The sequence below is a fragment of the Myripristis murdjan genome, chromosome 1 (genome assembly GCF_902150065.1).
Source record: "Myripristis murdjan chromosome 1, fMyrMur1.1, whole genome shotgun sequence".
Lineage (NCBI taxonomy): Eukaryota > Metazoa > Chordata > Actinopteri > Holocentriformes > Holocentridae > Myripristis > Myripristis murdjan.
Window position 1 is genome coordinate 35182932 of NC_043980.1, and position 12656 is coordinate 35195587.

Below are 12656 nucleotides of genomic sequence, written 5' to 3' on the forward strand. Positions count from 1 at the left end.
TGGTATGAAAGCCTTATGATTTGTTGTACCACTGTCTGCAGAAAAAGACTGAGTTAAAAAAGAGCGAGTTAAAAATTTAGTTTTGCGGACTAAGGAAGATGATTGTCAGTACTTTAAATATGATGTTGCCTTTGAATTGCAGCCTTTTTATCCTTCCCTCTTTTCTTTTTCTGCTCACAGTACTGCAGTTCCATACCATGGCCACATTTTTGTGTGTACACTTTATACCTGACCAGGTATCCACTGAAGACTTAAAAAAAAAAAAAAAAAAAAAAAAAAAAAAACATTATTAGAGCCAACCTTGTTAAATAAAGACTAAATAAACAATTAAAATAAAAATGTACGAGAATATAATAATAATCTTTATTTATATAGCTCCTTAAAAACATCACAAAGTACTTTCTTTGACAGACACAGCAAAGCAGAATAATCAGAAAGCAAATAACAGAAAACCAAGTGCATAAAAAAAATTAAGGGAAAATCCAGAAGTAAGGTTAAAACAAGAAAACTACAGATGCAAAACACAGTAAAGAGTGTACACACACACACACACACACACACACACACATATATATATAATTAATTAATAAAGTGATACTACAACTGTACAACTACAAGAATAAAAACAGTGATAAATAGACAAAGAAAATAAAAGGATAATAACAAGGCAGCATCACATAAAGGCAAGTCTATGCATAAATATATCCATTTTAATATACACTGTACATGTGTAATGAAGCTGGAGGTGTATGTGCAGGGCCCGAGGTGTTGCTGGTGCAGGCTTCATGTTGGGAAACCAAATCAAATCAGGGTCAGGCACATAGAGGGCGTGGCAGCACCGTCTCCTGGACAGCTTCATATCAAACACTGCATTAAATCAAGGTGAAAAAAGATAAGTGTCCTGGCTGAGCAGTGTGACCGGAGCAAGAGAGAGTGAGCAGAGAGCCCGATCCACATCTTGTGTAGAGCCCCGGTAGCCGGAGCAGATACCCTGTATGCCCCTTGAACAAGGCGACAAAATAATATCACGTGATCCAAAATGGGCAGTCCTCTGACGGTGCTGAAAAAAAGCCATTTTCTGGCGCTGCTGCAAATTCTATCCAAGTCCAAATAATTGAGCAGGATCCTCGCTGGGAGGAGTGGGAAACTTTTATGTCATTATCAGGTAAGGAACGAAGCATCGGCGATCGCCTTTTCTCGCAGGCGATGCGCTGGCTCGCCGCGGCGCACACACAAAGTGCACGGTGTCACATTTTGAGTCTCTCTTGTTCGCCTCTCTTGATACAACCCTGTCAGTGAATTTAAGATGGCTGCTTTGTGTACCAGTGTGATTTTTTTGAGGCTCTCCCCCCTCTCGGTGCTAGTGTTTCTGCTGAATATGTGTCCAGTCGGTCCTCGGCTACACGGGAGTGCGCCGGGGAAATAGAAACGCTCTTTGTTGCTCCGCGGGTTGAGTAACAGGACTGATGCACAAGATGAGGCCACACAGGGGCGATTCTATAGTCGGCTCCTGTGTACCAGCACAGCCTACATTTTGCTCCACTGCTGCTCGCCTCAACGTGTTATTAATCGCCTAAGCTTCCACACAACATGTCATTAAGAGTGTTTTTTGGACGCGATCTCCCTCGGCTGTGCTTTTGCAGCCTGTTGTCCCAAGGACGAGCTGCAGACATTGTCATGGAAGAGCCTCATTTACCACACTGGACATATAACTAGTAGTTGGAATAAGCCTAATGCACTTTACAGGCTGTGGGGGATCACATCACATGATCACACTGCAGACCTGCTCTGTAATAATGTCTCTTGTTATGATGATCATTATTATAATTATCATTATTTGCTCCCCTCTTGCAGATCTTTCCTGATGGATAAAATGCAACCCAACCGGATTAAAATCACAGATCTCAATCCACATCTCACATGCCCACTGTGTGCTGGTTACTTCATTGATGCTACAACCATTGTAGAGTGCCTGCACTCCTGTAAGTCCCCAACATGAATGCAAGCAATAAAAAGAAAACACGGACCTCACAACCAGTTGCAAAATAAGATCTTCTGCTAGCCTCTGTAGTGGTAGTAAGCAATATAATGTCAATATTATATCAATATTGTGATATGAGACGACATATCTTGGGGTTTTGGATGTTGTGATGCTGTGTTGTGGCCTAAGTGTGGTGTTTTCCTGACTTTAAAGGCTACATTATAATCACAAGAGGCAATTTTCTGCACTTACTAGGCTGTTCTAGGTATTATTTGCCTCTACTTGCTTGGTGATCGTATGCACATTACTAATGATTGTTTATCAGAAGTTCCCTTGGTATAAGTATCAATAAGCATTGCTACAGTATTGATTTTGAGGCATATGGTCAAAGATCAATGTGATGTTTGATTTTGTCCATACTGCCCAGCCGTGGTAGTGAGAAGGTGGACAAGCTGCTGTCCTGACAGAAGGTTGGTGTATTGTAACCCCACCTTCCTGTTTATGTTTATGTTTATCTTAATACTAATAAGGCTGATGGGTCGTGATGCCCAGAGATAGAAGTGGGTGGATTTTGTGCACCTGTCTGGGCTTATGGGAAGAAGCTGCCGGCATGTTTCATCACTTCTTCTCCTCTGTCCTGTCTCTCTCTCTCTCCAGTTTGTAAAACATGTATTGTTGCCTTTCTGGAGACCAACAAATTCTGTCCTCGATGTGACGTCCAGGTACACAAGACATGTCCTCAGCTCAGCATCAGGTAAACATTTTATTTAAGGTTTATATGAGGTGCATCTTTGAATCCAGACAAAGCATTATCTCTAATAACAGACTTAAAAATGTCTTTTTTTTTTTTTTCTCAGAGCGGACAAAACTCTACAAGATATTGTTTATAAGCTTGTTCCAGGGTTATTCAAAGGTGAGCTTGTGTTTCTTCAGGCAGGAGTGAGACCGAGACTAAATCCTGTCCAAAATACATTCACTAAGGTCTTAATTTCCCTTCTTTTATGATGCATTGCTTTTGCTGATCAGCACTTTAAGGTATTCCTCTGTTCCGTGTTGTTGAACTCAGATGAGATGAAACGGAGGCGGGACTTTTACGCAGAGAACCGTGTGCTGGAGCCCGGGGAAGTGGTGGAGACGTTTAACATAGCAGAGGATGAAATCATCAGCCTCTCCATACAGTTCTATGAGAGGAACAAGTAAGGCCCTTATGTCTCCTACTTAAAAAAAAACAAAAAGCAGTAGCAGACATTCCTCATGGTGCATGTGTTTACTGGCTGCTGCTGGAACACTGCAGCTGCCCGCTCAAAACAATGAAACGGCATTATGTGGCAAAATGTGGAGCACAGACTCTGTCCGAGGAATATTAACCTGAAATGCATACTGGGAAACGTAAAGGCCTGCAACCACAATGACTTACCGGTTGGAGGACATTTTTACTCAAAGCACCTTATTGTAGTGTGTGTGTGTGTGTGTGTGCATGCTTCAGGCATGATGGAAACTACTCAGCAACACTCTGCTGCAGAGACATAGGCGAGTCCACCATATTGCTGCGTCTAAAGTTTGAGAAGAAACCCAGATTGTTGAGTGTGTTGTCTAAAAGATCCAGTTAGAACAGGCATGAACTGCAGCTGTGGCTTTTTCATATCGTGTGTGTGTTTACTCAAACCCAAATTAATCATGTGACCTGTCCTTTGACAATATAGATTACAAGCTTCAGGTGATGTTGATTTATTTTTTTTTTTTGTATTTGCCCACAGAAATAATGACAGACAACATTCTGACATGGATGGAGACAAGGTAAAGCCTTTATTAGTCCCACAGTGGGGAAATTTCAACACACAAACACACACTTTTAGTGTATTTAAATAGCCGTTTTTGTGCTGCTCTTGTCCTCACCCCGCAGTTGAATCTCTTCACTGCTCTTTTCTTTTCTTCTCAGTCCAATGGCAAGCGGTTCCTGCAGTGCCCGGCAGCCATGTCCGTCATGCACTTAGCAAAGTTCCTTCGAAGCAAGATGGATATTCCCAGCAGCTATCGGGTAAAACTGTAGAGCCTCACACTCGCCCGGCTGCAGCCGTACACAAGCAGAAACACTCAGAGCGTTTATGTATGTGGAATTCTGCTAAATAGGACCCAGTGATTCAAGCTGGTCACACTGTTGAGGCATTTTTATTGATCAAACATGATTCATGTTGTTTTCCCAGTGTTGAACTGATGTAACTTTGTATTACCGACGGCAAAAACATCACTTTGCATTTATTTGGACAGAAATTGTGAGTGCATTATGATTCTAGATTTGAGCAGGAATGTTAACTGTTGCACCATAATTTTCATTTTCACTGAAAAACTACTAAAATGATCTGATTTTTGCAAGTTGTCTCACGTCTGGAGAATACAATTCACAGGCATTTCTGTAGCTGCACAGTACTTCATATATAACAGCATTTTGTCATTTTACCTCTGTCAAGAAATGACAGCACTGTGCCACGTTGCAATTGTTCAACCGTATTTTGGGGCATGAATTCTCAATTTAAGAATATTGAATGTTTGCAAAAAAATATCAGCTCTTGGCAGCTTCAGTCTGAAAATAATTGCTATAGGCCTTCCAGATTCATATTAATGAAACTTTTGGTTTACTGGGCTTGGCATGGAAAGCTGCTGAACGTGCTGGTAAAAATGATCAACAATTAGGACAAATCAAATGCAGCGTGTGCACCTGCATCCTGATGAGTCACCTGTAACTGAACACCTGGCAACTGGTGTTAAATATGATCATGGGAGGCATAGAAACTTGGAAGTGGTAAGCTGGCAGATTGGTAATTTCCGGGCGGTCACCTTGTGTTCCAGGTGGAGGTGTTGTATGGGGACGAGCCCCTGAAGGACTACTACACACTAATGGACATTGCCTACTTCTACGAGTGGAGACGAGTGAGTGACGGCTTTAAATAGTGTTTATATTGACCAAAGCCATGAGTCTTCCCAATAGCTCTTTTTGTATCTTCACATAATCATCACACGGACTAATTAGTGTTCAGGTTAGCCTGAAATGTGCACGAGTGAAGGTTTGAATTGAAAGTTGGTTGGTGTTTTTGGACTGCACAGTGGTTTGCAGCTTCATACTTGGCTTCAGTCAGCAGAGGGGGGATCAGGAAACCAAGCTCATACCTGCATGCTAATATTAGGCTCCCTCTCACTGTCATTCAGTAAGAGTAGCAGAGGCACCTGTGGTCATCTGAAGCACATTAAGAATGAAGTTATTGAGCTTAATCAAAATGTGAACTATACATACACGTATGCTGTACTTCAATGAAATAGAATGAAATTAACAAGGAAAAATACATACATTTGCACATTAAGGATTTGTCCACAATGTGATGCATTTAGTTCACTAATTTAAAGGGTCCCCACAGGTTATGCAGTATTCGGAAAATCATGGAATTTAGAAGTCTTTTCTACACAGGAAATGCTAAGGAATTAATCCAATTTTTGGGACAAGTCATCGAATATTAAATTTTGACAGTCTTAGTTAAAGGTCAGTCAAGGTTTCCCCCTCAGAATAAAAACGAATAATCAACTTTAAATATGACTTCTCAAGCTGAAGTGTTTAAGAATTGTGGTCAAGGAAAAAATGTCATGTTAGCTTTTATAGGTCATGGAATTGAAATATTTTAGTGATGGAAAAATGAGGGGATTTGACATCTGACAGAGTGGGAACCCTGGGTGTCCTGGGTGGCTCATTTGGTCACGGTTTGTAAAAATGCACAAGTGACATCCTAGACTTGCATCTGGTCCAGGACCTTTTCTCATAACCTCCCCCTGGGATTGAACGGCCAGCGTATCAATAGATTATCAAACCGCAGATGCTATGACCGAGGGCTAACGATCTGTGTGTGTGTTTGCAGACTGGTCCCATCCCTCTGCAGTACTTGGTCAAACCCACCCGGAAGCGCAGGAGGGTGTCCCAGACCGCCGCTCAGGGCCACTCTGACGGCGTCAACACCAGCCCCACCTCAGAGAGCGACTCCCAAAGCGACAAAGTCCACAGTCCTGCTGCAGCCCAGCCCCCCAGAGCCTCCTCGCTGTCCAGCCCCACGTCCCACAACCTGTCCCCCGCCATGCGCAGCTCCAACGGTACCACTGTGCCCAACAACACTCAGCGACACTCTCTGGCCTCCAAACCGGGCGCCAACGCTCGGAAGGTGACTGTCAACGGCACGAGCTCCGGGGCCGGTAAAGAGGAGGCGAGGGGGGGCGACAAAAGCGGCTTGCCTCCTCCGACCTAACGTGCGCGCAGAGCAGAGCGGGGAGGACAGTGTTTGAATTGCTCCCTTCTTTCTCTACCGAGCAAAAAAAAGAAAAGACGAGCCGAAGCCGTCTTCCTGGAGAAACGCGAGGCAGATAACTGTTGTCTTTCAGCGGACGGACTGAAAAGTGCAGCCAAATAGACACTTGTATGTGTGTGCGTGTGTGTGTGGTTATGTGTGTTAGACTAGAACAATGCACACATACAAACTTGTACAGTATGTATCAAATGTGAGCATGTGTGCATACATATGTATAAACTATCTTTTATACAAGATATTGTAATTGTTTTGTATTGTATATGCAGTAGGTCTGTTTCTTTCCCATAGTTCATCAACATTGGTTTGGCCACAGTATTACTCGAGACAAAATGCTGAATGGCATTGCAGTGCAAATCACAGAGCAAGTTGGATGTAAAAAAAAAAGAAAAGAGAAAAGATCTAAACCTTGTTTTTGGACAGTCATGTATTAACTACTGTATAAATGTCCAGTACAAGCAGCCTCTCATCAGGTACCATAGGCCCCACGTGTCATTGAGGATACTCTGCGTAAAAATGTTGATGCACTTTCTCAGTCAGACCACAGAATCCAAACCAAACCGACAAGCTCTTGGCAATTGGAGAGGTATTTTACGTCTAGAAAACTCCAAGCACTTCCACGTTCAAAGCAGACATTTGTCGAGAGACCGTGCGCTTTTTCTTATGGCAGACAAGGAACTCAAAAGGGATTTGAATATTTGACCGTGTATGTTGTATTTCCATAAATTTCAACATTCCTTTTGTTTCTTTTGAACATATGATACTTTTTTAATCAGCCATACGTGCATGTTTTAGGTCAATAAAATGTTTACTTACTAGGTTTTGACCCAAGTGTCCAGTTCTGTTTTTTTTTTTTTTTTTTTTTGTTAATTCAACAGGGTGTAAAGCATGTTGTTGTGAACATAATGCCAATATTCAAAAAAAAAAAGTTTGACTCAAATGTTGGAACATGAAATGGCTTTAACAGAGAAAGGGGTCAGGTATTTCTGGCACAGATAAGAGAAAAAACAAAACGCTCACAGAAAACTGATGATTAATGGTACAGTATACATTTCCTCACAGTATTTCCATCCCCAAGAAATAATTCTCCAACAAGTCAGTGTGAAAAATTTTGTGCGTCTCAGTTGATTTACACATTCAAGAAAACCACAGACCTTTCATCAAATAAACAGAAATACAAACCTACAAAACAATTGGGGAAAATGAAATTGTGCAAGAATTAATTATGGCAGTTGTGCAAAAGTTAGTTATGATGGTCTGATGACAGTTTTATTATGACAATGTATGATCACCTTAACCACCTGCCATTTCGGGCTCTCCCCATTACAGTATTACATTATTAAGGGCAATATTTTTAATTTATACCGTTAACTTGCCTGTCCCCACTTGAGGACAGGCAACACTGCTGAGGTTTCTTGAACCAATTAAGTGACAAACCTGCTGACCACTACAAATACCTGGCAGGTTTTCAGGTGTGTTCTGTTTATGAACAAGCATAAAAAGAGCAAATATGACAAGGTGAACTGAATCATATAAATCTGACCAAGACACTAAGATGCATTTTCTTTTCATTTTTGTATCCTTGGAATCAGACTGAAGGCAGAAGTCCAGTTTAATGTTGCCTTGCACAACTTGAAGATTCAGAGATGGCTTCAACCTACATTTTGGATGTGATGTTAAACTGCAGGATTTAGGCATGAATCTTGATGTGACCACTTCTCCAAGACGAGAAGAAAGAGGACGGGACTGGTTCATAACCACTGGTCACATCATTTACACTCCCCCTCTCCTCTGTCAAACACAGACAGCCTCTGAAAACAAAAATTCAGTACAATTCAATTCAATATTTTTTGCAGAGCTGATTTCTTGATCTATTGCTGACCATAAAAACTTGGCTCTAATGGCCACTTTATAGCTTAACTGGCTCAAGAAACCTCACTGTGCTCGTTCAGAGTCCACAGACACCTCTGTGGTCTCCTCTGACCCCCACCAAAACATCCAGCGCTCGTCCTTCTTCAAGAGTCAGTGTGCTCATGCAGCGTGGCAGACCGGATGAAGTCCTGCTTGTGTGTGCCGTCACAGTACGGCGGGTTACTGGTGTACTTGCAACCGCACAGCCAAACTGTGGCGTCTTTGTCAGGGACGAAGCGCAGTGGAGACAGGCCTTGGGCTTTTGTCTTGTGAGCGCCATCGCAAAAAGGCTGAAAGACAAGGAGGTGCGCTCAGACATTGTGCTTTCAAAGATAGAGATATGTATGTGTAGATATGCCCTGCGTCCAGAGAGCCCACCATACGCTGACAAACACTGTCAATGCTGTTTGGGCAGGTGGTATGATCAACATACTGCCCCCGTTTTTTACTAACTGGAAATGATACAACACATCTGCATGGTGCCATCAGGTGACCTACATCTTCTACGAAAAGAAGGAAAGAAAAAACAAAGCAAAATATGTATCTCAACTAGGGATGCATGATATTGGATTTTTTTTTTTTTTGCCAATATCAGATATGCCGATATTTTCCAACTCCTTTGGCTAATTGCTGATGTCAGTACCAATATATGCGCATATTTTTTGCACCTACTTGCAGGGAACATGAAGTCTCTCCTGTTGCGGAATCATCATCATCATCGTCATCATCATTATTATTATTATTATTATTATTGTTATAATGCCTGCTCTTCTCATGAAGGCCAACAGGCAGATGGAGACATGGAGTACAATGCTTTTCAAAATGTACACATTCACTGGACAAAATAAGAAAACTGCTTCAACCTAGGTTATGTGAAACATACCATATTGATTTTTATATATCATTTTCTTTCAAATAAAACTGTAGGATTCATACTGCTGAAACAGGCTTGGATGATGCTCTGCCTGAGAAAATCCTGACAGCAGCCACAACAAGGCCACGTTTGAGTTTTTTCACATCACACTGGCAGAAATGTTGCTGATAACCAATACTGATAAAGTGCTGATATTACTTGATTTCAACTGATATTTGAGTTTATTTGGGGTTTTCATGAGCCTCACATTTACTGTTGTTTCTTGAGTAGCTCCTTCCTTTCCACACCCAACTGCATTGTGGGAAAGCAGTGTGCAGTAACCACCCAGAAAGCAAAAATGCATTGAATCAACATTGAGATATGGTCATGGCTTAAGATTGAATCAACATTGATGTCAGACGTTGAAAATAACATTGAAAGCGCTCGTTATGATCAACATTGAAATAATGTTGAATTTTCAATCAGTCTCAACATTGATTCAATATTTATTCAACTACATTATGTTCAACATTGAAATAATGTAGAATTGTCAATCAATCCGAACATTGAATCAGTATTGATTCATCTATAAATGCATTGAAATTACATTGATTCTACATTGCAACAATGTTATTATTAAAGGACCATTACATCACTTTTCAACCTTCGTCTGTAGGTTTTTAATACGCCTCATTCAAGCCCAAAATAATCACTTTTTCACTTTGTGCTGGAGCCAATCCAATCCCATAGGGCGAAGGCAAGGAAACACCCTGGACAGGTCGCCAGTCCATCGCAGAGCAGACAGACAAACACTGACATTCACACACACAGTCATACCTAGGGGCAATTTAGCTTCTCCAATTCACCTGACCTGCATGTCTTTGGACAGTGGGAGGAAACCCACGCAGACACGGGGAGAACATGCAAACTCCACACAGAAAGGACCTTGGGTGGGAATCGAACCCAGGACCTTCTCACTGTGAGGCGACAGTGCTAACCACTGCACCACCGTGCCGCCCCACTTTACTCTTTTGGGTCTCCTGCAGTCTCAGGAGAGAGCAGGTCTCGCGAGCTTCCCACGGCACGCCTACCCCTGCGGGGGTGGGGGGCGGGGGCACGGATGCACAGCATACCATACATTGAAACCATGTCTATTTAATGTTGACATTTCAACATTGAAAAACCAGCATCTATACAATGCTGATTCAACAACATTTTTTCAAATGTTGAAATGGTAGCTGTAATTAAACATTGAATCAACATAGATTTATCAACCTCAACCAAAAATAACCAATTTGACCAAAATTCAACGTTGAATCACTGTATTTTGCTATCTGGGCACCCACCCAACTCACTGAGCCACCAGATCTGTTTCACTGCAGTCATTTTGACATGGGCCAGTGAGGTAAACACAGGTCTTACCAGTGATACTGAATAAGGGCGTGTCCCATTTGAGACTTGCTGCGTTCACACCATATCGGAAAAACTCGTCATGACGACTTGAGCGTTCACATGCTCATTAAACTGCTGCAGATTAAAACACTGAACACCACTGATTCCTGCTTAGTGGAAAATTGTCATTTTCCAGGGCATATTTTTTCTCTCCAGTTAAAGATATTGTGATGCACCACAAGTGATTACCTATCAACATATTGCGTCTTGCAGAAGCACCTACTGTCAACTTGCAGATATAGTGGAAATATCCAAATTATGAGAAGAGCGTTTTTCCTAGTAAGAAGCTCATATTTAGGCTTATGATGCCACGGCGTGTGCTGGACAGGCTCTGCTACACTAAATGGTGCAGAGCCTTAATTCATTTAATCAATTATAGTTGTGTTTACCTGCTATTTCATGTCACTGTGGCTGCTGTGAAAAATGTCTGCAGAGTAACTTCACGTTGACATTCTTTTGTGTGCTGCATTTTTGTACTTTTACTGTGTAAACACACACACCCACACCCACACCCACACCGAGAAGTTGCTTGCTGCTTTGGGGCCACGGCTGAAGTACTCAGAGGTGCTTTCAAATGAGACTTCACCTGTTTCCGGCTGTGTCCACAGGTGCACCACGAGTAGCGCTTCCCAGCAGTCAGCTCCACTCTGAACGGCTTCTTGGAGGGGATGACGGGCTCAGCGGGTAGCGTGGACAGCTGGACACAAACACACACACACACACACACACACACAGAGGAGAAAATGAGACACAGTTAGGTGAGGGCCCTAAAGCAGAGGGAGGATTTCTGAGGACAATAAAACGGCATGTCATAGTTCCTCAGTGTCATCCAAAACAACTCAAACTGACGTGTAAAATGTTGATTTTTTAAGTTTTATATAGCTTGTATAGCCCATTATTAAATGTGTCCAGGACATTGAAAACATATCATGTTCATTCCTGTTTACCCACTTGTCCCCATTAAATATAAAGCTAAAAAATATTAACCATGTATATAGAGGCAATAAACACTGAATGAGGTCAAAGTGACTCCAAAGACAACAGGAGGGTTCACAGAAAATCTCCTTCCAGGTATATTCCAAGTAGAAGAAGCTTTAATTCTTGGTCTTGGCACTACTTGACGAGGATTATGTCAATATTGTATTATCATGACAGAACTGTGGGGTTTTCTTCCTAATAACGGAGGACAGAAGCCGTATTTCACCACGCACACACAGACTACTCACCCTGGCAACTGCCATGCATGTTATCCAAGGTTGTAAGGAGGCAGAGCTGTGCCGTATCCACAGGCGCTCTAACTTGGTCACCACAGTGTTCATGTCTCCCACGCCGGAGCGACGCTCCTGCCGCCCCTCAGCTCCCTGCTCACAGGTCAGAGGCTCCGGGTCACCGCCGCGCCGTCACACCGCCCGCTACGTGAACCAGGTTAGCCCGCGGAGTGATTTCCCAGCTGCTCTGTGTTTGTCAGCTGCGTAAAGGTGACTTCCGGAAGGGTCACGTGAACAATCTGAGCCAATCAGGACACGCAAGATTCTGATTTTAAAACATATTTGACTACCAATGAAAATTTAAAATTCAGAAGTCACAAATTGTTAGAAAACTATTAGACTACTTAGACGTTTTTTTTTTTTTTTTTTTTTTTTTTTTTAAATACAGTATCTGCCATTTACAGCCACAGATGGATGCCAATTAGAAATTCTGTTTTACCAATAAAATTAAAGTGCACATCAAAAATATTACACAGTATGTATCCAACAAATCTATGTTTCTTTGACTTTTAAAATGTAAATTTTTGCTGATGAGCCTGAAAAATAAAACATTTATTTTAACATTATGTATATTCAGTTATGTTTTGGACCCAAATGAAAGAATCTATATTGTGTCAAACTAGTCATGATGTTAAAACTGAATATAAAAATGTCATTACTTTCTCTGAACTTGATAAATCCAAAACTGATCTCATAACCCTATTGATTCTGATATGTTAAATTTCATATACATAGCCTAAGTGTTAGAATTACAAAGCTTAGCCCCAATTTCATTGTTTGTTTTGTTTTTACATAAATTTAAAGAACAGATAAAGACTATCAAACTTATTAACACTAAAAGAAGTAATAAA

General features: G+C 41.6%; 2 protein-coding genes across 2 annotated transcripts; one reads left to right on the forward strand and one right to left on the reverse strand.

Moving 5' to 3' along the window:
- The first annotated feature begins 964 nt into the window (after positions 1-964).
- On the forward strand, positions 965-7141 carry LOC115362101 (polycomb complex protein BMI-1). The gene is made up of 9 exons (XM_030055932.1): positions 965-1165; positions 1855-1982; positions 2639-2735; positions 2839-2894; positions 3048-3177; positions 3739-3778; positions 3921-4019; positions 4829-4909; positions 5884-7141. Exons 2-9 carry the CDS (start codon positions 1865-1867, stop codon positions 6262-6264), a joined length of 1002 nt encoding a protein of 333 aa, XP_029911792.1. The 5' UTR covers positions 965-1165; positions 1855-1864; the 3' UTR covers positions 6265-7141.
- A 44-nt stretch (positions 7142-7185) lies between these two features.
- LOC115362266 (CDGSH iron-sulfur domain-containing protein 3, mitochondrial) lies at positions 7186-12017 on the reverse strand. The gene is made up of 3 exons (XM_030056160.1): positions 11764-12017; positions 11124-11234; positions 7186-8522 (listed from the first exon to the last, which is right to left on the reverse strand). Exons 1-3 carry the CDS (start codon positions 11854-11856, stop codon positions 8337-8339), a joined length of 390 nt encoding a protein of 129 aa, XP_029912020.1. The 5' UTR covers positions 11857-12017; the 3' UTR covers positions 7186-8336.
- Between the last annotated feature and the right edge of the window lie 639 nt (positions 12018-12656).